The sequence below is a fragment of the Camelus bactrianus genome, chromosome 12 (assembly GCF_048773025.1).
Source record: "Camelus bactrianus isolate YW-2024 breed Bactrian camel chromosome 12, ASM4877302v1, whole genome shotgun sequence".
NCBI lineage: Eukaryota > Metazoa > Chordata > Mammalia > Artiodactyla > Camelidae > Camelus > Camelus bactrianus.
In genome coordinates this window covers 40,918,927-40,946,779 of record NC_133550.1, presented here as the reverse complement: position 1 = coordinate 40,946,779, position 27,853 = coordinate 40,918,927, and the positions used below count along the sequence as shown (strand labels likewise).

Here is a 27,853-nt window from a genome sequence, read left to right as displayed (position 1 = left end):
CCTTTGTCCTGGACTATAAACATGTTCAGGTATCTCTTGTTCTCAGAAACACGTCCCATACCAAGTCCCACTCCAGTTTCTGCCCAGTCTTTACACAATTCACATTTAAATTTCAAAAGTAATGCGTATTTACTTTCCAACTCCCTCATCTCTCATTTACTCAATGAAAAATCAGATACCCATCTCTATCACATTCTTGAAATTATGTTTAACAAGGTCACTAATTCTTAAATGTTTAATCTAATGGACATTTTCCATTTATCTTATCAAGCACCCCACCAAACAACCACATGTGAAGTTGCTGATTACTCCCAACTTTTGACTCTCCCTAGTCCTTTGGCTTCTACTCTACAGGTTCTCCTTAATTGCTTTCATCATTCTCTTTCTTTGGGCTGCTCTTCCTCTACTCATCCACCCCTTAAGTGCTAGTGTTTCAAGGAAGTCTTGTGTTATCAGTTGTCTATTATACTCACAGTAGTCTCCCCATGGCTGATCACATCTATTCTACTAATTTCTTTTGCCCCATATATACTGGTGTCTCTCACAGCTAATACACAGCATGGTCCTGTCCTCCAGGCTTTAAATTACTGTATCTCATAGGTGCCTCAAGACATGTCCAAAACTGAACTCCTAACATTGCCCTATAAAACAGACATTTTTCTCACATTCACTAACACAGTTGATGATACCTCCATTTACCAGGTACCCAATGTTATCAACCTAGAAGTCATTCCCTTTCTCTGTCATTCCCTATAACTATTAAGTCAGTAAGTCCTATTTATCTTACTACCAAAGTATTATTCGTATTTTTCCCTACAACATTTTTAACAGTTGCTTAAAGTAAGACCATTATTATTTTTCATCCAAACTACTGCATATATTAGTGTTTTAGCTGATCTCCTGTTTCAGAATACTCTCTCCAAAATCCATCTTTCACATAATCACAAGAATAACTTATTTAAAAATCAAATCTGGCTATGGCATATCTACCTTAAGACCTCTAACACCTTTCTGTCTTCAAGGACAGACAGAAAAGCCTTACATAAACTTATCTATGTCAAATGCTCTGGCCTCTTCTCTAACTCATCTCTAAATTACACTTTAAGCTCCAGCAAAACCTTACAGTTTAGTTCATACCAACTTCAGTATCTTTTTCCTTCTAACTTCTACAACCTGTGCAACTCAGACTGTCACTTTTAAGAATTTTCAATGACTGCTCTTTTCCAGACTCTATCCAAGTTAGGTAACTGTCCTCTATGCTACCATAATAATTTTTATATATATACACACACACACACACACACATACACACACACCCCCAGAATTATTATTACAACTCTTTAGTGCCTAGTATTTTTCATGTTTCCATAATGTGAGACTGTGCCTAGCCTCTTTGCCATCCTTTTCTTATTCCTCCGCAGGGAATGAGAATTTAACTAACTGAAAAGTCTGGAAGAACTAAGAATAACTCAGCCCCTTCCTCTCCCCTCAGTCTAAGAGACAACTTGACTATAAGAAGGTAAAAGGCTGTCATTTCCAGCTTAGTCTGTTACTAGATGAATAAATTTAATTCTCGGGTACAGTATGAGAAACCCAACTGGCTGCAAATCTTTGCCAAAATCTCCACCCTGGCGTTACTACTCTTTCTTTGCTACTCTACTGTAAAACTCCTGGAATTATCTACATTCATTGTATCAAACTTCTCTCTTCCCACTTCCTCTTGAAACCTCTCCATTAGGCTTTCATCCTTCCTTCTCCTTCCAAACTGCTCTCATCAGTGTCATCAGTGACCTCATGTTGCCAACCCAACAGGATTCCCAGCCTTTATGTTGCTTGACCTCTATCCTTCCAACCACCCAGGCCAAAACTCTTGGGATCATCCTTGAGTTCTCTGTCAATATCCTACAACAATCTATCAGTAAATCTGTCAGCTTTATCTTTAAAGTATATCTAGAACTTGACCATTTCTCACTACCTGCACTGTTTCCATTCTGATCCAAGCCCTATCACTTCTTATGTGAATTATTATAGTAGTCTCTTAGCCAATTTCTTTTCTACTAGTGTGCGTCTATGGTCTACTCTCAATATAGTAGCCAGAGTAATCCTGTGAAATTATAAGTCAAAGCATGCTACTCCATTGCTCAGAACCCTCCAATGATTTCTCACCTCACTCACAGTAAAAATCCTTAAAATTACCTATGAGGCTCGACATGTTCTGACCCCCTGTTATCTCTATGACTACACCCCTTTTAACTCTCTCATCACTCACACCACTCCACGCACTGGCTTCTTGATGTTCCTTAGACATGCTCCTGCCTCTGGGCTTTCTAATGGACTGATGATGCTCTTTTCTCTCATACCCAGATGACTCTCACCCTCCTTCCCCTCGGGTCTTTTATCTTCTTAGAGAGGCCTTCCCTGGCAACCCTATCTAATTCTGCATTCCCACTTCCAGCTCCCTAGAGACTCACCACTCCCCATCCCTTTTTTCATCTCCACATCACTTATTACCATCTAACACACTATATATTTTGCCTGTTTACTTTGGCTATTGTTTGTCTTCTTTACTAAGCTCCATGGAGCAGACATTTTTGTCTGTTTTCTCTGCTGCTGTATCCATAAAATCACTTCCTTGGCCAAGAGGAGACATTAATACTTTGTTGACTGAATGAATGAAAGAACAAATAAATGAATATTTTGATCTGTATCCATCTGACTCCCATGCCACTCTCCAAACTCAGAAGGGAAAAGACATATTACTTATCACCTCCTTTAAATTCAAATATTATTTCTGTGTGCACATCATTAGATTGCAATTTCCTAGAAGGTAGGTGCTGTGTCTTATTCATCTCTCTATTTTCAGTGTTTACCACAGTGCTCAATTATATTCAATGAATTAATGAGAGACTGAGGAATAAATGAATGTCAAAGTCAAATTCATTTCAAACATTTGGATACCATCCACCCCTCACCAAAACAAAAACTTAATTTCTTTCAATCTTCTTAGCTATACTATAGAATCTGTACAAATTAAACTCAATCACTTGTGTTTTCAACATCTACAGTTCCAGTGCTCATATGATAGTTCTAAAGCAGGGAAAGACATGGCCAACAAACAGTAAGTTCTACTGCAGGAAATACAAAATGTTATTTTTTACTGAGTTAACTAATCCAGCAAATTTTATTTGTATTATTTTATTTTTCAAATACGGTATTTTTGATAGATGATAATAAATAATAAATCATTTATTATGCATAAATCACAATTTAAATAAATATATTCTATTTAAATAATTTAATAAATTTAGAATGTTATATAGATAAGTTTGTAATAAATAATAAATCTATTTATAACATTTTTTAATATTTTAGAAAGATTTTTCAACATAGCAACCAAAAAAAGATTTTGATTATCTAGGTACTGAAAATAATCAAAACCCTTCATAGTCAAGTACTTTGCATTATCTAGCTTCACCACAACAAAAAGATAATGATTTGGTTAATTTCTGTTTAAAAGGCTAAAAATTCAAATAATGTTTACCTGAGCTTCTCGAAGTTTTGCTGTCGTGTTCTGCTGAAGAGCTTGTTGTTCTTGATGCTGTTGCTTTGTTTTATCTAATTGATGCTGCAATTCTGTGGAATTTGTTATTTTTTCCTTCAACTTAAAAAAAAAGTAGAGCTTCAGTTGACAACTTAAAGGCATAATGCTATCATTCATAAAAATCTGATATTACTTCAAATCTCACAATTCTCAAGTCTGAAGAGAAAATTAAATTTAGACAAATAGAATCAACTTTAAAGGCAATATCTCATTACTTATAGAATCTTAATCTCATGATTAAGAAATTATTCCTTAGGAACAGACTCTCATCCTAAGAGTAATATAATTCTTTCTCCAGCTGGCATTTTGTTTATTATTGTTTTTATGCATTAATATGATCAAGAAATTAATTACATACAGATTTTTATAACAATAATCTAAATAACAGGATCAATACTTGTTTTACTTTTTTCACAACAGTCATAACTACCACTTATTGGGAAAGAATAACAATCTACCACACTAAGATTTTGGGTCTAAAAGAAAATCTGATGCTGAAGCTACAGATATCAACTCTCAGTGTTTGTTCAGTTCTAATAAAAGATATAGTTTAATGATAACTTTTACTTTAACGAAATAATAGTTGCCATTTTGGCAACCACATCTTAAATTAGGAGAGCATCCAATCTTATGCTTAATCTTTAAAAGAAAAAATCCTTAAATGCAAACTCAAAGTTTACATGCACATCAGTGCCTTCACCAACTGTTCATTTTTCAGTTTCATTGAGAAGTGGTCCTTCCTGGGTAGAAAGACTCTTCTTGAGCAGCCTAAAAGGTTCACTCCCAGAATTTTTCCTTCCTAAAGCTGAAGAGTAGCCTTCCCTGTACATTTTTGTTGAGAACTTTAGGAAACACAATCACAACAAAATGACTTAATGTAGTTAATAAGTAGGATGTTTTTACTGGAGAGAAATAAAAGTTGCAAATTAAAGTTAAAAAATCCAATTAAAGCTCATGACAATAAAAAGACTGGACACAATATTTAAGATGCCTCAAATCTATCAGTGAATAAATGTACTAATATAAACTCATTTGAAATGCTAGCTTACCTCTTCTTCCAAACGAGAAAGTTTGAGTTGTAGATCAGCCACTTGTTGTTCTTTATCCATCAGCTTTTCACTTGAAAGCTGTCTCTGTTCCTTCAGCCTACCGTGAGCTTCCCCTAGCTGGCGCTCTGTCTCCAGAAGTTTGCTATGTAACTTTAGAAAAGGAAAAAAAAGCATATACATAAGTATAAACCACACACACCACTACTACCAACTACTTTCCAAACAATGTTTTATTTTTCACTAATATAAACATAATATATTTTCATGATACTTTGGAGGAACCTAAAAAGCCAATTGAATTTTAATCACATAAATTATGATGAACCACATATAATCTGATCAAACACCCTAGTTTTCAGGTGTGCCCTCTTAAAAAACAAAAACAAAAAAATAGTGAAACAGAGCCTCTTGTTAAGTATTGTAATCACTTGAAGAACTTAAAATAATAAAATGAAACTTAAAATTAAGACACTTAAGGAGTTCCAGTCAAGATGGTGGAGTAGTAGGACCATGAGCTTTCCAGAAGTTTGCTATGTAACTTTAGAAAAGGAAAAAAGGGGAAAAGGCTCTCCAACAAAACCACAACTGACTACTCAACAACCATGGGTTGCGGGGGGGAAGACTGGAAACTTGCAAAACAAAAAAGATCCTCTTCAACTGGAAACATAAAGAGGGAATCTCAGCAGGATAGTAGGAGGGGTGTGCTTGCAATATAGTCGGGCCCATACCCCCTGGGTGGCCAGTCCACAAGCTGAATAATTAAGATGCAGAGGCCATTCCACAGGAATGAGAGTTCTGAGCCCCACAACAGGCTCCCCAGCCCAGGGTTCTGGCATTGGGAGGAGGAATCTCCAGAATATCTGGTTTTGAAAGCCAATGGGACTTAACTCCAGGAGCCCCACGGGACTGGGAAAAACAGAGACTTCACTCTCTTGGGAAGTGCACACAGAATTTCTCATGTGCTGAGTCCAAAGGCAGAGGCAGTGACTTCATAGAAACCTGGGCCAGACCTGCCTGCTGATTTTGGAAGGTCTCCTGGTGAGGTAGGGGGCAGCTGTGGCTCACCCTAGGGACATAAAAGCTGGTGGCAGACATTCCAGGAGTGTTCATCTATATGAGCTTTCCTGGAGGCTGACATCTTGCTTGGGTCATAGCACCAAGACCTAACCCCACCCAACAGCCTGTAGGTTTAAGGGCTGGGAAGCCTCAGGCCAAGCAACATACTGGGTAGTAACGCAGCCCCACCCATCAGCAGACTTTTGGGAGTCCACAGCTGCCTCTGGGCACACCCCTAGGCAGGGACCTACCCACCTGAGGGCCAGGACCAAGCTCCATCCAACAGTGGAAAGGTACCTACTCCTTCGGCCAGGTAACTTGCATAAGCATTTGGCCAGCCTCATCCACCAGAGGGCAGATACAAGAAATAAGAAAACAATCCCAAAGCCTGTGGAAGGAATCTGCAATCACAGGCCAGACTTTACCCTGGGACCTACTGGACCAAGGCCCTTGGGTGACAAGAGAAAAGTGTACCGCTTGGATGCACAGGACATTTTCCACAGAGGGCCATTCTCCAAGGCTGAAAAACATAACTGACCTACCTAAAAATATAAAGTTAGACTATATGGGGCAACAGAGGAATATCTTCCAGGCCAAGGCACAAGATAAAATCCCAGAAGAAATAAGTGATAAGGAGATAGGCAATCTATCCGAGAAAGAGTTCAGAGTACTTAATGATGGTGAAGATGTTCAGAGAACTCAGGAAGAGTACAGATACAGAGAGGGAAGTTTTTAGCAAAGAATTAAAAAATATAAAGAGTGCCCAAACAGAGTTGAATACAATTACTGAAATGAATAACAGACTAGAAGGAATCAAGAATCGAATAAATGAAGCAGAAGAACAGATCAGTGAGCTGGAAGACAAGATTAGTGGAAATCACTATCATAGAACAGTAAAAAGAAAAAAAAGAAAAGAAATGAGGATGGTTTAAGAACTCTGGGACAACATGAAGCACACTAATATTCACATTATAGGGGTCCTAGAAAAAGAAGACAGAGAGAAAGGACCTGAGAAAATATTTATGATAAAAACTCTAACGAAAGTGGTTATAGAGGGAACATATCTCAATATAATAAAAGCTATTTATGACAAACATACAGCCAGCATAATATTCAACAGTGAAAAGTTGAAAGCCTTCCCACTAAAATCTGGAACAAGACAAGGATGCCCAGTCTCACCACTTCTATTCAATATAGTACTGGAAGTCCTAGTCATAGCAATTAGACAAGGAAAAAAAATAATAAAAGGGATCCAAATTGGAAGAGACAAGGTAAAATTGTCATATATGCAGATGACATACTATATATAGAAAACTCCAAAGGCTCCATGCAAAAACTACTAGAGCTGATAAAAGAATTCAGCAAGGTAACAGGATATAAGATTAACATACAGAAATCAGTTGCATATCTTTACACTAACAATGAAATATCAGACAAGGAAAATAAACAATCCATTTTAAAATTACATCCAAAAAAATAAAATACTTAGGAATAAACCTGACCAAGGAAAAGAAAGACTTATAAACAGAGAACTACAAAACACTGACTAAGAAAATTAAAGATGATTTAAAGAAATGGAAAGATATCCCATGTTCTTGGATTGGAAGAATTAATATTGTTAGAACGGCCATAGTACCCAAAGCAGTATACAAATTCAATGCAATCCCTATCAAATTGCCAATGACTTTTTTTTTTTTCAAACAGAGCTGGAACAAAAAAAATATTAAAATTTGTATAGAAACACAAAAAACCCTAAATAGCCAAAATAGTCTTGAAAAAGAACAGAGCTGGAAGAATCACACTGATTTCAGACTATACTACAGAGCAACAGTAATCAAAACAGTATGATACTGGCACACACACCCCCCCCCAATGGAACAGGATAGAAAGTCCAGAAATAAATGCATGCACTTATGGTCAGTTAATCTATGACAAACGAGGCAAGAATATACAATAGAGAAAAGACAGTCTCTTCAGCAAGTGGTGCTGGGAAAACTGGACAGCTGCCTGTAAAAGACTGAAATTAGAACATTCCTTAACACCAAAATGGATTAAAGACTTAAATGTAAGACCAGATACTATAAAACTCCTAAAGGAAAACATAAGCAGAACACTCTTGGACATAAATCACAGCAATATTTTTTTCAAACCAGCTTCTAGAGTAATGGAAATAAAAACAAAAATAAACAAATAGGATCTAATAAACGTAAAAGCTTTTGTACAATTAAGGATACCACCAACAAAATGTAGACAAGCTACAGAGGGGAGAAAATATTTGCAAATGATATGACCAACAAAGGATTAATTTCCAAAATATGCAAACAGCTCATACAGCTTAATATCTAAAAAATAAGTAACCCAATCAAAAAATGGGGTGAAGATCTAAATAGACATTTCTCCAACGAAAACATCCAGATGGCCAACAAGCACATGAAAAGATGCTAAACGTCACTAATTGTTAGAGAAATGCAAATCAAAACTACAATGAGTATCACCTCACACTGGTCAAAATAGCCATCATTAAAAAGTCCACAAATGATAAATGCTGGAGATGGTGTGAAGAAAAAGGAACCCTCCTACACTGTTGGTGGGAATGTAAATTTGTGCAGCCACTACGGAGGACAGTAGGGAGATTCCTTAAAAAACTAAAAATAGACTTGCCATATGATCCAGCAATCCTACTCCTACATATATATCCAGAGGAAAATTTAAATTAAAAAGACACATGCACCCCAGTGTTCACAGCAGCACTATTTACAATAGCCAAGACATGGAAACAACCCTAATGTCCATCAACATGACTGGATAAAGAAGATGTGAGATGTGGTATATATGTACAATGGAATAGTACTCAGCCATAAAAAAATACTGCCATTTGCAGCAACATGGATGGACCTGGAGATTGTCATTCTTAGTAAGTCAGAAAGAGAAAGAAAAATACAATATGATATCACTTATATGTGGAATCCAAATAAACTTATCTACAAAACAGAAGACTCACAGACATAGAGAACAAGCTTACGGTTACCAGGGGGTAAAGGGGGTGGGAAGGGATAAACTGGGAACTCAAAATGTATACCTCTTGGGGAGTACTGGAAATATTAGCTATTTTGATTGTGGTAGTGGTTTTATTGGTATATACAGCTATCAAAATTCATCAAATTGTTCATCTGAAATATGTGTAGTTTACTGTACAGGAATCTTACCATAATAAAGGTGTTAAAAAAAATTAAGACACTTAAGACACACTCAGACCTATTCCACTGTCTTTTTTTTTTTTTTAATCCACAGTGATTCTTGTTTTTCCATAGTTAAGAACCACCACAACTGACTTCTTACATATGGGTAACTGAATAGAGCACAAAGGATTCCTAAGTCCTCAAACTGGCAACAATTTCTAAATAAAATAGGGGAAAGAATATTTTCTTAAAATATTAGGTGAGTCTCATTCATTAACTTTAAACAAAAATTGCCACCTTGTTAAAACTAAAGGAGAAATTTGCCTTGTAGCTAAGAACTATCACTTTCTCAAATTTCTTATTTTCTCTAATATTACCAGAAATAATAGCTGATTTCTCTTGTGGAGTTGATTCAGGGTGGGTTCACTTTAAAAATTGTTTGTATTAATTTTAGAAGAATTAGTGTACAAGTGCTGGGAGTGCAGAACAAAAAAGAGTTGCATGGAGATAAGGATGCAAGACTTCTGGTAAGGCTTACATATTAAGAGTGCTTTACACCCCAGCCTCATAACATAACAAATCAGATCTTAGCAAGAGCCTCAGCAGAAGTGAAAATTAGTAATAAGCGTTCTACACAACTGCTTTCAATTAAAATTATTCTTGTTAAATCTGAAAATATTAAGGCTCTATAACCTTTGTGTCATATATACCCTCACATATGCTCTGTACTTATGTATTTCTCCATAAAAATTCATAGTTGGCAAGGGAAAAAATAAAATTCTATCAGAAGAGTGGACATCCACAGGGTGAATTACAATAAATAAAATTAATAGCTCTTACTTGATTAATTTCACTTTGGAGTTGTAACCCATGCTGTTCCTTTTCTTCTCTCTGTTGTTGTAGTTGTTTAAATTCTGCCTTAAGATGCTGGTACTTGGTCTCCACTTCTGACAGTTCTTCCTTGAGCTTTTGAGTAGCTTCTCCCTTTTCACCTAGTTCTGCCTGTATTCTCTGCAGAGAGGTTTCAGATGCAGATAACCTTGACTGAAGCTGTTGATAATCTAAGTCTTTCTGATGAAGGCTTGCTTGTATATTCTTTTTACTCACACATTCTTCATTGTGTTTCTCCTCTAACTGAGTATAGTCCAGTTCTTTCTTCTGCAACTTTTCAGTCAAGTCCTGAAATATCAATTTAACAATGTATTTCTTTTCCTAATACTTTCAATTATTCTAATTATTCAAACAATCTTTAGAGCAGTATCATTTCGTACTAAATGTTTTAGTCATTATTACAATATAAAAACAGTGAAAATATCCAACCAAGAATTAAATTATTACATACTAACTTATGATTTTATTATTGGTCCACTTGACTAAGCTCTTATTACTAGTGTAATAAGAACTACTAACAAAATTTTGACATAAAATGAAAACACTAAAATCTACTAACTAGACTCTTTAAGGTATGCAAAATATTTACATTCTCTCATTTGAGTTAAAAATTAAAACTACTCCTCTATCATCAAAAATTGTTTTGCATAACAATATACTACAGCAATTCTGATTTTTGGCTTTACAGTTTCATAGTTGGTAAGAGTTTTAGCATAACAATACCATTCACTGCTGTAGTATGCCTGATTCTACTGATTCCTAGTTTTTGCTCTTCTTAACAAACACTATTTTTAAGAGTCACCAGTTTTAAGAGTAATTCAGAGTTCTTTCTAGGCATGTAAAAACAGTGATCTAAAAATTTCACTAACCTATCTCATGTTTTGTTATTTTACTCAGTACTATCAAGTATAAAGTATAAAAACTGACACCTCCAATCAAAGATCTGGATCAGTCAGCCTAATCAAATGTCAAAGTCTGGTCTTAGTGGAATTGTTACAATTAATATTGAACATTTTTAAGTCATCATATGTACACATAAGGTATGGATCAGAATTTTAACTCAATCCTGTAACAAAGATAGCCAGGATAAGAAGCCACGGTAAGCACCTGATGAGTCAATCATGGACATTTATAATGCTCACTTTTTATATGCAGTGTGCTAGAAGGGGATACTACAGATGTAGTGGAGGACTAGCAAAGCCTCTGACCTTTAAACAGACTAATCTAAATGAAACACACATATCAAAAAAAAAAAACTTTACTAACAAAGTTGAAACATAATGCATAGGCAAAAATGGATTAATAGAAAAGCTGTGTTAAATTTCTTGAGTATATAGTCTTAAATAAAATGAGTAAAGTTGAGTGGGACTAACTAGTAAGTTAAAAATCACATGAAAATAAACTTTTAACTTGGTAAAGTGGTGAGAGGAGTTAAGCAATAGGTATACATGATTCATGCTATCTGCTCTATACAAGAAGACATAAATAGATAAAGTCACAAAGGAACAAACAAGTTGCATGAGGGAAAATAACAAATGCTATTTATTACCTCAAGGGGAGTAATAAGCCTAGGTACCAAAGTGGGAAAGGCAGCAGTAATGATTCTTGAACACCCGTCTGAGAAGTTCGTTAATATAAATTACCAAGTAGGAATATACTATAGAAAAAGCAATGTCAGAAAGATGATATAAGTATATATATAACAAAGAGAAGATGGGAGACAAAGTAAAAAGAACAACCATAAATTCTGGGCAAAATTAGCAGAGATGTGTCTTGACCAACCAACAGAAACAGAAAAAAAGAGACAGAGGCAAAAGACTAGAGAAAAAAATGGTAATTTTGAGTCAATCTGTATATTAGGAAAATTCTTTTTTTATATAAACATTTGTGTCTTGTTAGTAACTCCACATATTTCTTGACATAATTTTATACTTTTAAGAAGATAACATTTATTTTAGAATTCGTAAGCTAAATCTATTCGTTGATCATTATAGATATCTTGTATCTTTTTGAAGAAAAGTCCAAGTTACTAAATTTTATGAATGCAACCACACTAATACTGAGAACTTGGGTGGGATATAATTTTTTTTAATGCTACTAAAATTAAGGCTAGTAATGAGGTAGTAAGTCTTCTTCCCCATAGGCTTAAAGTAACCAAGTAATCCCACTAGTTCTACACATAATCCCTCAGACAGCTCCGCTCTTTAAGAAGCAAAAAATACATAACAACCATTGACTGTTTAAAATTCATTTGCCTAAAAAATTAATCAAAATCTTCCTCCTTTACTGCACAGATGAGAGCTAATTAAATTTTAAAAGAACCTAAATCACTTACTTTCTTTTTAAAAGAAACTAATACACTCACATTATGTAATTTTTACATGCAAAAGGCTAACTGAATTTAGTATGACAAACTTTTCATTCTCATTATCATCTTCCCATAGAATCTGAAGCAAAAAGTATAGTGAAAACATGGTTTTTGAAGATTGATTTTTTAATGCAGTAGAATCCATTAAGGAAATCAATAATTGCACATTCTCTTCTCTATATCAATCCTTACAACAAAAAATGAGATAGACATTATCATCCCCATTGTATGGATGAAGAAGCTAAAGTCAAAAGCTTGATATGACTTGGCCAGGTGGCAGAGTCACGTATTATGATTCTAAGTCCAATAAACTTTCCACAACACAATTCAGACACTCAGTGAGTCAATTCATGCTCCTCCAAACTTATACTATTCAAATTTAAAATATAAAATGAATGTTAAGATTGGTTTATAACAATTATCATTTGAGTAGGCAAAAGTCTTTCCTTCTGAATGTCCAGTCCTCTTTTAATTTCCTCACCAATTGTTCTTTCAACATATTTTCTTACAGAGACAATTTCCCTGTATTAGGCTCTATTATCCACTTGTTACTAGCCAGGTAATGAGAAGAAATGCAAAAAGAATGGTATTTTTTATAGCTTGAGAGCTTACAGAGTAGTTTCAGGGATCTCATTTGTTCCTCAAAACAGCTTTGTGAGAAAGAACAAATTAACTATTTGTAGCTCTCCAACATCTTGTATTTTGTGCTCTTACATGTTCCCATGCCTTCTATAGATATATCTATCTCTAAAATGAAATGCCATTAACCCCTCTGCCACATGATATGCTCCTTAGCATCCCTAAAGACTAAGCTAAATAAAGTTGTCTTCTACAAACGCCTTTCCTGATTTACTAGTCAGTAAGATAGGAAAACATCCACCGTGGTCTTGATCCAACTCGGCATCACAACACTTCCAAATAAAAACAGTGACAACAAATATTCATTGAGGTGCTTTCTAAAAGCCAGACACTAGTCTAAGCACTTTAACATCTATTAATGTATTCAATACTCACATCAATCCTAAGAGGCAAATGGATATAACAGTACTTCTTAGCAGAAGAGGAAACACACTTTAAGAGGTTGTGTGTCACAACCAGTTAGTGGCAAAGCTGAGATTTAAACAGGCTTTTGACCACTGTACTATTCTGTTCATATCAGTATACCACTTGGCAACACAGTGATAATACACAGCAATACAACTACTTGCCACATCTGGCTCTTGCTCTGGCCTATGAGCACCTTAATACTGGGACCGTTGGAAAGTGGAGAGCAATGAAGAATGGAAAATGGATAAGAGGTGTAATCCAGAAAACAGTCAATCTCTTACAGTGACCCATATTAATCACATTAGTAGCTTTAAATAAACATATGATTTTGTTCAGAATCATACAGAAATAGTTAAACTAAGCTGCAGAATTGTTCAAATGTCAGAATATGATTCTTATTAGAAACTAAGAAGGAGGCTCCCTCAATATTCCTCTCGTTTTTAAGTTTTCCAAGTCAGTAATTAAAAAAACACTGGCTTAATGCTGAGAACTTGACATTACCATAAAAGCAACTATTTTTCCCATTCATTATATTTTAAAATGTAATCTATCCACCCTGATGCTGCCTATGACCCACAAAAGCTGCCAAGGCATTTCATGTAATAGCCTTCAAAAGACCAAGCATAGAGATTTCCAAATTTACAACACTTGGATATCACCACTGTCAACAATTATGATTTATCAAGGACAAAGGGTGAGGAGTGGCAAGGGAGGCAGAAGGCAAAAATTCAAAAAAAAAAAAAAAGAGAGAGAGCGATAGATAGATGCACCTCTCTGCTTGCTCTTGCTCTAACTGGTGAGAAACATCCTAAGCAGGAAAACACTTTGAAAAAAAATTGTCAAGTATTACACTTCTGTAAAGATTATTAAGATTAGTAGAAAATCCTCTTATCCCCTAATAAAAAATTCCATTTTTACCACACTAAACCATCTTGATTCCCTGTAGTACTCATAAAATAGACAGAGTACTTCCTTTAACACTGTGTGTGCACGTATGTAGGCATGTGTGAATATATATATATATATATATATATGATGTTTGTTTCATAAATATTAACGGTTTGATGTTTCAGAAATACATAACAAACTACACTGATCATAAACATCTGCTGCATGTACACATCTGGCCAACTTCCAAGAGGCAGGAGGTCAACTCTAATCTCAAAAGAAATTAAAAATCAAATTGAGGGACAAAGATAAAACTAAAGTGTATGTAGATGTTTTCTACATAGAGTTTGACAGGAGAAAAAAGGAGGGACAGGGAGGCAGGGAGGTTTTTATAAGCCATAAAAAGATTAAATTTTAAAAATCAGTCAGCACCAAGTGTTGATGGAGAAATAGAAAATGGTAAACTAGTATAATTACTTTGGAAAACAGTTTGGGATCACCTAGTAAATATGAGTATGTATGTAGCCAGTAGCCTAGCAATTTCACATGAGAGTACATAACAATTTAATTCCTGTACAAATGCATGAGATTTATGGTGAAAGTTCATAGCTGCAGTATTTGTAACAAGAAAAAAGAAAAACTGTGTGAAAAAATAGGAAGTATATATGGATCACTTTGGCTGCATACCGAAGAATAATATAATTGTCACATAGAAAAGCATTTATGCAATTGAGCTAGTTGCTTTTTTCCTTGAAACGCTATTTCAACTGGAAAGAATCACAGACGAACTATGATTATTCAGACTTGGGTAGGAAGAGAATCTGTCATGTCAAAGAATAGAAGTGATCCTGTTGGTTGCCAATGATAAAACTGAAGCTTCAAGATGAAGCTTAGAATTTTGGAAAACTTGTATCTACCACCACGAGCTTGACACTTCCTTATACTTAAAGCCTATACTGAGATTGATGGTGATATTGACAAATGTGACTTGTTTTATACTGTACAATGAACTGTTCAATATTTGGGAAATCTGCATAACTCAGTGAACCAGTATTTTTCACATGACTAATGCATTATGTTATAAAAATCATGCATAGGAAAGATCTATTCAAAAGGCAAGACAGAGGAATGAATTTCAGTGTTACAAAGTACAAAAACTGCATTGATATGGTTTCAGAATCTACACTGCAACTAACTTTTGAGAAACTATACCTTATCTAATTTCAGTACAATATCAAATAAAAATAGCTACAATTACCTGAAAAGGCTATTTAGTCCTCCCTTTTCCAACTACATCTGTGTAAAACTAAGTTTTCTATGCACACTTCAACCGTATCACAACAGATTAAATGTAAAAGCAGATAGAAGAATCCATCTGTCCTGTATTAGCTAGACATTAAAGAGGATTGAAAAAATGTAAACTACCACCACTATTTTTTATATTGGAAAATAGACATTTTTAATAAGAAATGGTATTTATGTTAATATTTAATGGTTACTGTTTTCTAAATAAAATAATGAACATATATTTTTAGTTTATTTTAATTTCTGACATAACTGTCCATAGATGCAACCAAAAAAATAAATAAATAAAAGCTCTTTGGGGTTCATGACACTTTTGAGAATATAAAGCAGTCTTGAGATCAAGAAGTTTGAGAAATACTGTGCAAGGGCACAAGCAACAAATCACCCCAAAACTTAGGAGCTGAAAATTTTATCTATTATCTCACACATTTTCTGAGGGTCAGGGAATTCAGAAACAGCTTAGCTGGATGGTTCCACCTCAAGGTCTCTCTTAGACTATAGTAAGCCATGGGCCAGAACTACAGTCTCTGAAAACTTGACAAGACTTGGAGGATGTGCTCCCAAGTTCATTCACCTGGCTGTGACAAGAAGCTTACTATTTACAACCAATTATTCTCATCTCTTTTTCCCTTCTACCATGTTACTTTCTGTCTTGATTTTTCCTTGTTATATTTCATCAAAATACTAGGTTCAAGTTATTTAAAGCAAAGCCAACAAATTCACCATACCTTTGAGTAAAAAGATTTAATAACTCCCTATTATTCCACCAACAAAAAAGTAAAGACATGAGGGGAAAAAGTATTAATACCATGCCTGCCCTGCCTCCAAACTATATATTATCTGTTGCTCATCTTTAAAGAAACAAAGTGGAAAATATTAACATTACAAAAAAATACAGAATAAGAACAAAGTTGGAGGTCTCACACTTCCTGATTTCAAAACTTATTGAAAGCTACAGTAGTCAAAACAATGTGGTACTGACATTTAAAAAGACATCTAAACCAACAGAATAAGAATAGAGAACCCAGAAATAAATACTCACACATGGTCAAATGATTTTCAATAAGGGTGCCAAGACCATTCAATAGAAAAAAGGACAGTCCTTTCAACAACTGGTGCTAGGAACACTAGATATCCAAATACAAAAGAAAGAAACTGAACCCTTACCTTATGCTGTAAAAAATTTTTCCAAAATGGATCAAAGATCTAAAACTACAAAACTATTAGAAGAAAACAGGTGAAAAGCTTCATGACAAAATTTGGCAATGATTTCTTGGATATGACACCAAAAACATGACAAGAAAAGTAAAAACAGACAAATTGGATTAGATCTAAAACTTCTGTGCATCCAAGGCGCGATACTGTAAAATATACATTTGGTCCTGGTCCCCATTTCTGGAACTGGGCTCCTAAAACCCTAGGAATTTCCTATGTGATAAGAGCAATAAAGATATCCTTTGCTATTCATAACAAGCCCCCTTCAGCCACCTATGAATTTTTATTAATGAGGTGATTCTTTAGAAAGCTCTAAGGATGGGGGCGGGTGCTAGGGGCACCAAACTTGAAGGAAGGGTTGAACTTTTAGCCCTACCCACTCCCCAGGGAGAGAAGAGGGGGCTAAAGGTTGATTTAATCACCAATGGTCAGTGATTTGATCATCTGTGCCTATGTAAAGAAGGAAAGAAATTTGAGGGATTTCAGGTTGATGAACATGTGGAGAGCTCCCAGAGAAAGCATGGAAGCTTCATGTACTTTCCCACGTATCTTGCCCTATGCATCTCTTCCATCTGGCTGTTCTTGAGTTATAGTCATTTATAACAAACCAGTCATGTAATAAGTAAAATGTTTTCCCAAGTTCTGTGAGTCACTCTAGCAAATTAATTGAACCAGAGGCAGAGGCCTGGGAACCTCCCATTTATAGCCAGTTGCTCAGAAGTACAAGTAACAAGATGGACTTTGAACTGGTGTCTGAATTGGGGTGTGGGGAAGGTACGGGTGTTCAGGCACAGTCTGGTGGGACTGCACCCTTAATCTGATGCCAGCTCCAGGTAAATAGTGTAAGAATTGAGTTAAACTGTCGGACACCCAGCTGGTGTCGCAGAATTGTTGATATACAGAACACCCACACATCTGATGTCAGATATGAAGTTATAGTACAGTACTGAGAGTAGAGGAGACACACAGGAGTGTTTTTCCTTTACAAAAAGACACAATGAATAGAGTGAAAAGGCAACCTAAAGAATGAGAGAAAATATTTGCAAAATCATGTATCCAATAAGGGATTAATATCGAAAGCATATAACGGACTCCTACAACTCAACAAAAACACAAACAACCCAACTAAAATTATATGGCCAACAAGCATATGAAAAGATGCTCATCAACCTAATCACTAGGGAAATGCAAATCAACCATGACGAGATACCACCTTAACACTCATTAAGGTGGCTACTATAAAAAAAACAAAAACAAAAATAAACACAGAAAATAACAAATTTTGGCAAGGATATGGAGAAACTGTTGAATCCTTGTACACTGTTGATAGGAATTTAAAAGGATACAGCCACTATAGAAAACAGTACGGTGAAGTCCTCAAAAAATTGAAAACAATTACCATCTGATCCAGCAATTCCACTTCTGGGTATATACCCAAAAGAACTGAAAGCAGGGTCTCAAACAGATATTTGTATACCCGTGTTCAAAGCAGCGCTATTCACAATAGCCCAAAGAAGGAAGCAATCCAAGTATCCATCAACAGATGAATAGATAATATGATAACACACGTACATGTAATATTATTTATCCTTAAAAAGATAGGAGAATCTGACACAGGCTACAACATGGATGAACCTTGAGGACATTATCCCATGTGAACTAAACCAGGCACAAAAAGACAAATACTGTGATTCCACTCATATGAGTTACATAGAATAGTAAATTCATAGATATAGAAAGTAAAAAAGGTTTGGGTCAGGGGAGACAGTGAATGGGGAATTGTTTAATACTGTTTAATGAGTATAGTTTTAGTTTTCCAAGATGAAAAGAGTTCTGGAGACAGGTTGCGTAACAGTGTGAATGTACGTAACGTTAAAAAACAAAAAACAAAAAACTTAACTCACACTGTACTGTGCCAATATATAAATAACATACACAAGATTAAAATTTAAGATATATAAAATCACTTCCCCATTATATATAGTTTTTAAATTCTCACCTGATTTTTTTGTGTTAATTCATTAACTGAACTTTTAAGTTTCTGTAGTTCCTGCACATAGACAGCAACTTCCTGGGGGCCTTTGGCAAGTTCACTTCTCAGCTGGCTTACTGTTGCCTAAAAAGAAAAAAAAAAAAAAAAAAGAAAAAATTAGAGCAAACTAAAATGAAAAAGGAAATGAAAGCATCCAGAGGTTTTAAGATTCCATAGATTTTTGTCATTGTTGTTGTTAAATTGAAATAATTATTAGAAATTTCAACTTGGTTCTTTATCTTACCACCCTCTACTGCCACCCCACAACTTCTTTGACTGAAAATTAATTTTTAAAATTTATCCAAAATGAACAACTTTATTTAATAATACAGGAAGTGAAAAGTTGACATCCTATTTTATGTGTCTGAAGTAAGCACCAAACTGCAAACTTGAATTTACTGGCTTTAAATTCTATACTTTAATCCTGAATTTAAAAAGGATATGCAAGTCATGCCTGTATTTTCTCCCAACTTCTATAGCATAGCCTTTTCTTTTTACTTCAAAATCACGTTAAATGCAAACAACCAACACAGAAACACCTTTAAAGGTGGTGAATCATCTTTTTCACTGTAATTGAAAGTATTTGTCTATAGAAGTTATCAAACAGAAAGTATATGTAGTTTCACTAACCTGGATCACACTATGATCATGGATAATAGCTGGACATGAATTTGCTTTAATACATTTTAACATTTTTAAATAAAATTAATGTCTATTATTGAAACAATGATTTGATCATTTAGTAAATAATATAAGAGGAAGATAAGCAAAGATCTTGGAAATACAAACTTTCTATATATGAAAGTTTTAACCACTACAGAGACTAAGTACTGTTTTTAAAGTATGGTTTCCTACAACTGAAAAGAACTTTATATTTCTAATTCATTGTTTACATTGTTAGTAAATAAACTTTATAATATGAATATGGTAAACTTTTTAAAAAATTTTAACAAATACATCAGCAGTTACTATATTATATATTACAAATGAGTACTTTCATCTTCAAGGGGGAAACCTTAGAAGGCTACTAATTTATTATAAAAATAATGCCAAAAGATCTTTTGCTATTTCTTTTGGAAAACCTTCCAGAATGCATGGCACCTTTTTTCTTTTTAAAGATTCTCACTAGTGACAAAACCAAATCCACTATAAATGGATGAATATATAAATTTTAGAAACAAACTAGTAAACAAGGTAGGTGAACTGAATGATCAAACACTTGGGTCTTATTTAATAACCATAAATTAATGAAACTAGTTTTCTGAGTGTTTTCCCAACTGGTTTAAAGTCAACTAAAAGAGGTTTGAAAATGTTTTGGGGAATGGCAGCATGTCTGAGATATGTTCATGGCCTTACCTTTTATGGAAAATATATGTATAAAAATACTTATATCATATATTTCAAAAAAGGGAATGTTTAAATATTCATGTCTTTTTAACTGTGTTCAATTTAAAAGTATATCCTAACACCTTCTGTCTTAAAATGGTCATGTATCCTTCACATGGTTATAGGTATTAAGAGTTTACTTCAAATTGCTATATCTAACAACTCTGAATCTCAGAATCATTTTCTATTAGCAACACTATGGATATTAATAAAAACATTAAAACAATCTGGCTATTTTAAATTACTATGTTTTAATCATGTAACACAAATGCCTACTTACCACACAAGAAAAGAAATTATATTTAAATCCCTACTTGTAAATATCCTATCAAAGGAATGACTAGAGTATCTCGCACATAATAAACAGAAATAATAAACAGTATGTACTAAAGTGCAAATTTTGAGTATATTTCATTAAAATACCCTGATTCCACTTTAAAGTCTGTAAGATGTAACATGTCTATCTTGCTGATAAATTCCAACATGCAGAAGAAACTAAACAAAGAAAACATATCCCAATTTTGTTATTTTTATAGCTTTTAGATATGTTCTTATACATAATTTTGTAATGTATCCTTTGTACACTAAATATGTATTTTTTTAAATTATAATTCATATTTTTAAAAATATAAAAGCAAAAATTTTTTTAAATTTAATTTACTCAAAGAGGGAAAAAAGAAAGATGTGGGAAGAGTATATACCTAAAGGTACATTTTAGTTGTGGGGAAGAGGAGAAACGGGAGTGAATTACAGGAAACTTTCACTTTCTCCACTGCACAATATGAGTCATTTTAATTTTTTACAATGATCATGTATTATGTTTCTAGTTAAGAAAAAATACAGATTGAAGAAAGACAAAATTTTCAAAGAAAATAAATATATTCACTATTTAGTTATCACTATGGTGAAATTCAAACAAAGAAGATTCAAGCCACACTGACACTCCTTACTAGTTAACAGGCGAAGCTCATCTGTGCCCGGAGGCTGTAACACTTGCATTCCCTCTTCCTGGGGATGCTGCTCCCAGTTACTCACCATACTATTTGCTTACTTCATTCTTTCCCATGTAACCTCGGTGAGGATATCTTCCTTGATCATTCTAAAACTGTCTCATATTACTGCCAGCCCCACTACTGCCTGTATCTTGCTTTGTTTTTCTTTATAGCACTTTGCATGAACCGACTTTCTATCATGATTTGGCTTACTTACATATTATTTGGCTAAAGGAAGATAAGCTTTATGAGAGCAGGCACTCTGTTTAATTCACTCTTGTACTCCCCACACCTAAAATAGTTGCTGGCACTCAGGCATTCAAAAAATACTCACTAAAGGGATGAGTGACTCTATATCCTAGAAGTTAACAAATATTTGTCCCCATGAAAACAGTATATAAGATCCTATAAAATAGCCTGCATTCCCTTGAAGCCATGTTATTGAATTTAACATCAAATTTTACTAGAAAACTATAAATTACAAAAGAATTAAAGAATGATATTTCAAGCAAACATCCTGCTAGTGCTTTAGGATTATAATTATTGTCCTCAAATTCTACTACTCTTAGCAAATAATTATTTTAAAGATGGTTAAAAGTTTGCTTGGTTAATAAAACAAAAATGAGTATATCTTTGAAGTTCTGATATTGCCTTGAAACACAAAATTTGCCATACGATGAAAGAAGATGCTATATTAGAAGTATTACTATTATTAAAAGCCTTCCAAAAACACATTACCTCAAGTTTAAGCATCTCCATTAGAAAGCAGAAAAAAAAAAAATGATGGATGAAAGGTGGAAGACAAGACTGACAAAAGTACACATTGAACACACGATAAAAAGTCCAAACACACTACTAATCTCTGATCTCTTACACTAGCATACTTTTAAAAGATATTCAAATGCTCTTTCATAACTATGCATGAGTGTAATATTACTTATTTCTTATCTTTTTAAACTTTTTAGCTTTAAAAATTAGGACTCAAATGAGTATGTTTGGAATAGAAATAAAATTTTTAAAGAATCATTTCATTAAAGACCACACCAAATAAGCTGATTACCATTTTGATATTTTCAAAAATGCAGATTTTTGGAAATAATACTTTTATTAACCTTTAAAGCCTTAATTTCTGATCTAAAGAATAGCTAATTATTTATAAAGCCCTTTTAAATGCTTTAAAATGAGTTATTTTTCTATATGCCTTTTAAAATATCTGGACCAAAAAAATGAACTGTCTACAAATGCATAAGGTATATTTTCAATGACAGTAATGGAACATATTTAACAATGTACACCAGATTATATATCTTCAGCCTAAACTAGAAATACCAAATAAACCACTGCATTTTTCACTTCTTTAATTCTTTTAATGTGTTTTGTTTCTGATGTCAATATTTAGGTTCAGTTAAAGCAGTAATATAAAAAATAAAAATTTTTTCTATTAAGTTCCTTCAGTGCTATAATTTATTAGCATGTTTAACTGAGAATAAATAGAATGGAATTTTAATAAATTAATAAAATACATGTCATATATTTAAAGAGTAAGCAGAAGCTAAAAGAGTTATAAACAAATAAATGAGATGGAAGATTAAGACGGTAATTTTTTTCATATGGAAATGGTATGAGACACAACTCAAAGGTATTTTAAGCTATATTCAATACAATATGTCAAAATTTAAAAAGTAATAATAATAAGTATTAAGTAAAGATTAATAGCACAAATTTACTTACAAGGCAATCATCAGATCACCTAAAATGGGAGATAACATGATACAAAAAGAACACGGGCTTTGTATACAACCTGGGATCTAATGCTACCTTCTTTATATTAGGTACATGGCCTTGAATGAGTTATTTAACTTCAATGAGCCCAAATTCCCTACACATAAAACAAACTTAGTACTTAACTTACATGGTTAAAACAAACTTAATACTTAACTTACAGGGATAAAAGAAACAAATGAAACCACATATTTAAAGTGCCTAGCATAGTGTCCAAGACCTAAGTGCTCAAAAAGAGTTTGTTTCTAATAACAATATACTGCTCTGACTCTCAAGCTACCATTTCCTAAAGCTATTCAAAATATTTCAGCATAATCTGAGGTCTTGATCACTACATATTTATTAACTGAACAGGGAGTAAATAGTATCCTTGTTTTATTAAAAATATGATGAAATATTAAATCAACAATTACTCAGAAATAACAAATCCCTGTATTTTAAAATTTATTTCAAAACACTTGGAAAGATACATTTTAGGAAAACTTAAAAGAAATTAAAATGTGAAGAATGGATTTCTAAGCCACTTTTCTTCTTTCTCAGAAATATCTTTTCTAGAGAAAAAAATAAATCATTGTTTCCAAACAGACACAGATCCAGAGACATAGAAAACAAACTTATGATTACCAAGGGGTATAAATTGAGATTTCGAGATTTGCAGATACTAACTACTACATATAAAATAGATAAACAAATATATACTGTGTAACACAGGGAACTATATTCAGTATCTTATAGTAACCTATAATGAAAAATATGAAAAGGAGTATGTATGTGTACGACTGAACATCATGCCAGACTTTGACACCACACTGTAAACTGACTATACTTCAAAAAAAAAAAAATTAAATTAAAACAAATCATTGTTTCATCACCCATGTTGACAGGTGGACAATGTGGGAAGATACTAAATCCTTTCACCTCAAATCTTTTATATCTAGTTAAAACTTTCTCATCTCTAATGACCTATTCTCATTATATATAAACATATTTTAATCTACATGAATAAAAACAAATTTATAAAAATTCTCCATATTAAACTTAGAGTAATTCTTTTGGGGGGGTAATTAGGTTTATTTTTTTATTTAAATGGAGGGCCTAAGGATTGAACCCAGGATCTTAGGCATGCTAAGCATGCACTCTACCACTGAACTACACCATCCCATATAGAGTAATCCTTGAGTAAAATATTACTTAGATATATTTTCCCACATATATTTTTCCCAAAATATGTAAGTTTATTCTCTTTGGTCAAACTCTACTTATATAAGATGTATATGTATAACTCCATAATTCTCAGTTGGAAAAGGTCAAAGAGGATTGCACATTAAAATAGATGTATTCTAAAACTACCATTACTGTGATTCAATTTTAGTCACCCTATTACATTTATTTTGAAATTTCAAATAATATTAAAGGAATTTTTTAATCAAAAGAGTGTAACTTTTTTTTACTAGTATTTGAAAAATACTAGTAATCAGGCAGATTTAATTAGAAGTAATTCTTATTGAACCACAGAAATAAATGACTAGATTCACCTAGGTTCAAGTATTTCTACTTTAGCATTGTTTGAATCAGGCTTTTCCTCATGAGATTCTTTGATTCAGACTCTCCTTAATTATACATTGGGAGCTTTCATCTGGCTTTGATAAATTCATGAACTCCCTGAAATTGTTTGAAAAGTTGTGAGATTAAATGTCACTGGGCTACAAAGATCACTTTTGGGAAATCTACACCTGAGGTTCATGAAGTCTGAAGTGTTAAGCATCATAAATTCTCACATGCCTATATGTGTTATACCATAAACTTTTACCATTCCCCCATTGATAAGATATAGAAGGAAGTTAACTAAAGAGTGACATACGTTATCTATAATATTTATACTTCATTGGCTTATTAATATGTTACCAATTATGAATAGAGTGGCTTTTAGATCACAAGCTGAAAAACTCTAAGAGATGCAAATTAAAATATCACTACAACTTAACTTTTTAAACTGAAAACATGAAAAACAAACATCCACATCACATAAGGGAGCTTAAGAACTGCATATAGTAGTAGTTATAATAAAATATCTCCTATAATACAGTAAAAAAAGAACAAAGGCTAGCATTTTTAAGAGAAATATTTACTACATATCCCAGAGCTTGTCATATACTGACATAATTACATAAGGGATTTACAGGCCAAAGTCATGTGAGCAATAGAAGAAACTGAGAATGTTTATCTTGGAAGACAGAAAACTCAGAGTAAATATGAATAGTCTTCAAATATTTCATGTGGAAAAAAAGAACAATTTATTCTGTGTAATTGCTGAAAACTGAACCTGTGCATGCAAATTACAGGGAAACAAATGTCAACTCAATGGAATGGTTGACTTATGAAGAAATGTATCACCCAGCAAGAGTTGTAGATCACTTACCAGAGATGCTATAAAGGGGATTCTTGGATGCAGTGTTAGACTGGATGATTTTTAAGACTTCTTTCAACCACATAATTCAATAATTGATAAAAAAAAAACAAGTCTACTAGAAAATAAGACTTTCTTGAATATTTTTTTCTAAATATTGGTAATACAATTGAAGAAAATTAAATCACACTTCCTTTACCCAAACTGAATTTAGGTAAATTCAATTAAAACTTATTAACTAGCCTGGAGCAAATTTAACTTTAAATATCATTTCTCCACAATATACCATTTGTTAAATAGAATAATACTCTTTAATGCAAACAATCATCTCTAAGTTTCTAGCTTCATAAAACAAAAATAAAAAATACTATCAAACCATACTGACTATATACAAATATTACTCAGACCAAATGAAAGAAAGGCAAATACTGTTTGATAGGTCTTCAGAAAAAAATCTCAAATCCTGGCTTTACTCAACAGTATACACTAAACAAGTTAACAATAATCTCATTTAAGTGCAGTGAACTTCATTACCTCTGAGTTAGCATACTCTGTTTGTAACTTTTTGCATTCATCTTTGAGTTTTTCAGATTCTTTCTCACGTTCCAAGGTCATGTTATCCATTAGCGTTTGAACTTGGACCAGTTCTTTCTTTAGCACAGCAACATCTTCTATACCAGGTCTCTGAAGCTATGAAGCAACACATTTCCATTTCAATTAAAAATTACACTGAAACTAAAATAACATATTTTTAAAATAATTTTACTACAAAGAAATCAAAATAAAAATAATCTTTAATGTCAATTATTAGATTCCGAACATCAAACACTAATGTCTTCCCTTCAACAGTCCTCTCCTTTTCCCGCTCTGTCTCATATTTAATAGTATTACCACTCAACGTGCAAACTAGCAAATTCACAGTTGTCCTCAGTGCTTTAATTGCTTTCCTTTCCTTCGCAAAGTACACTCACTGGTAATAACAATCACTTGATAAATGCTAAATTCTTTCATTTTCTATCTTAGGAAACTGGTAATAAAATGAAGGAGGAGCAAATATAAGCATAATTAGAGTCTGCTGCAGGTTCAATATAGTTGATTCATTTATTCATATATCTATTAAGTACTAAATAAAGGACAGGAAGGAGGCAAGAACAGATCCCAGGTTGTTAAGCCTGGGGAGAGTGCTGAAAATGGGTAGTACCAGTGACAGAAATATAGTTATGGAGGAAATATGATGACTTGATGTTACACTTGTCCAATCTGAAATCGAAGCTAGAAATGCAATCAGAAGTATCCTAAAAGTAGGTGGATTTATAAAACAAAGTTCAAAGGATGGTAAGATCAGAGATGCAGATATGAAAACTACTAAGTAAGACAGATAATATTAAGACAGAAACAATACGAATGTTAACATCATAAATTATGTATTGTAAACTTCAATTTTTACTTTAAAAATCATATATGTAGGTGGTAAAACTATGGAGAATTTATTTCCATTTTACTCAAGCTATATTTCTAAAAAGTTTCATCAGAGTACATATTTTATTTTTCAATTTCAAATAAGGTTTATAGTCTAATAATGGTTTCTAAATTACCAGTTCAGTCTTCAGATCTTGAATTACAGTCGCCTCTTTATTTAATTGGTCTGTCAGATGTGTCACTTTTTGTTCAGCAGCTTCTCGAAGACTCTTTTCTTCATCATATTTTGACTTTATATCTAATTAAGGATAGTTATATAAATATTAGTTTCATGACATTAACTTTAGAGAAGAACAGTTTTATAAATTATATTCCAGTACATAGCTATATCTATATATATAAATATCACTCTAATTCAAATTCACATTCCTTAGATAACTATATACAATAAAATTGTGCTTCTAATCACATTAAATGATAAATTTAAAGTGATCAAATGTCTTTGTCTACGTAAATTCCACACACTAAATTACTAATTAGCATTTTAATGTATACTTAATCATACATAATTTTACCCAAAAGCATGTAGTTGAAAAAATTATATGTAATTGATAGCATAAACAAATACTAACTCTATATTATTTAACTTCTTCAAAATGTTACTTGTTAATCTTTAAGCATACCCCAAAAGAAAATTCATCTTCTGTAAAGTGAGTCTTTTGAAAGGCAGAGATGAGAGGACAAATGAAATAATTTATAGAGCACTCTGTTATCATTATAGCAACTCTCTTATCATTAAATTCCATTAATCATCACCATATTAAGTCTAACAAATGCTTTATCACACTAAAATACGATGTTTATTTCTCAAACATACAATGGTAAAAAGGTAATGAGACTGATTTATTGGCTAAAAAAAATTCTGATTCATTTTACCTGCAATTTCAGTGGCAAGTTGGGCTGCTTTCTGTTCAAATAAGTCTTTCATTTGCTTAATATTAAAATTTTCTGTTTGAGCTTCTTCTAATTGTCGTTCCAAAGACTGTAGTTCTACAAAAAAGTACAGTAGCTATTGAAACACAATATTAATTACATTTCCTAAATTGTTATTACTTATATTTAAATCATTGTAGTAATTAAAGACAATCAGCATGAGTCTACTATCCAATTACAAGCAGAGTATCTTCACATTTCAAGAATTAAGCATATGTTTCATTTAAGGTCAAAGTCATAATT

General features: G+C 33.1%; 1 protein-coding gene across 9 annotated transcripts in view; it reads right to left on the bottom strand.

Annotated features, from left to right (window-relative positions):
- Positions 1–27,853, bottom strand: part of EEA1 (early endosome antigen 1) — a 454,815-nt gene that overhangs the window by 35,514 nt on the left and 391,448 nt on the right. For all 9 annotated transcript variants that reach the window (XM_074375294.1, XM_074375296.1, XM_074375300.1 and 6 more), the window contains 7 exons: positions 27,554–27,667; positions 26,794–26,915; positions 25,733–25,888; positions 18,599–18,715; positions 9,726–10,064; positions 4,651–4,800; positions 3,542–3,661 (listed from right to left, as the gene is read on the bottom strand). In XM_074375294.1, the coding sequence (XP_074231395.1) occupies positions 3,542–3,661; positions 4,651–4,800; positions 9,726–10,064; positions 18,599–18,715; positions 25,733–25,888; positions 26,794–26,915; positions 27,554–27,667 (1,118 nt within the window). The remainder of the gene's footprint in view (positions 1–3,541; positions 3,662–4,650; positions 4,801–9,725; positions 10,065–18,598; positions 18,716–25,732; positions 25,889–26,793; positions 26,916–27,553; positions 27,668–27,853) is intronic.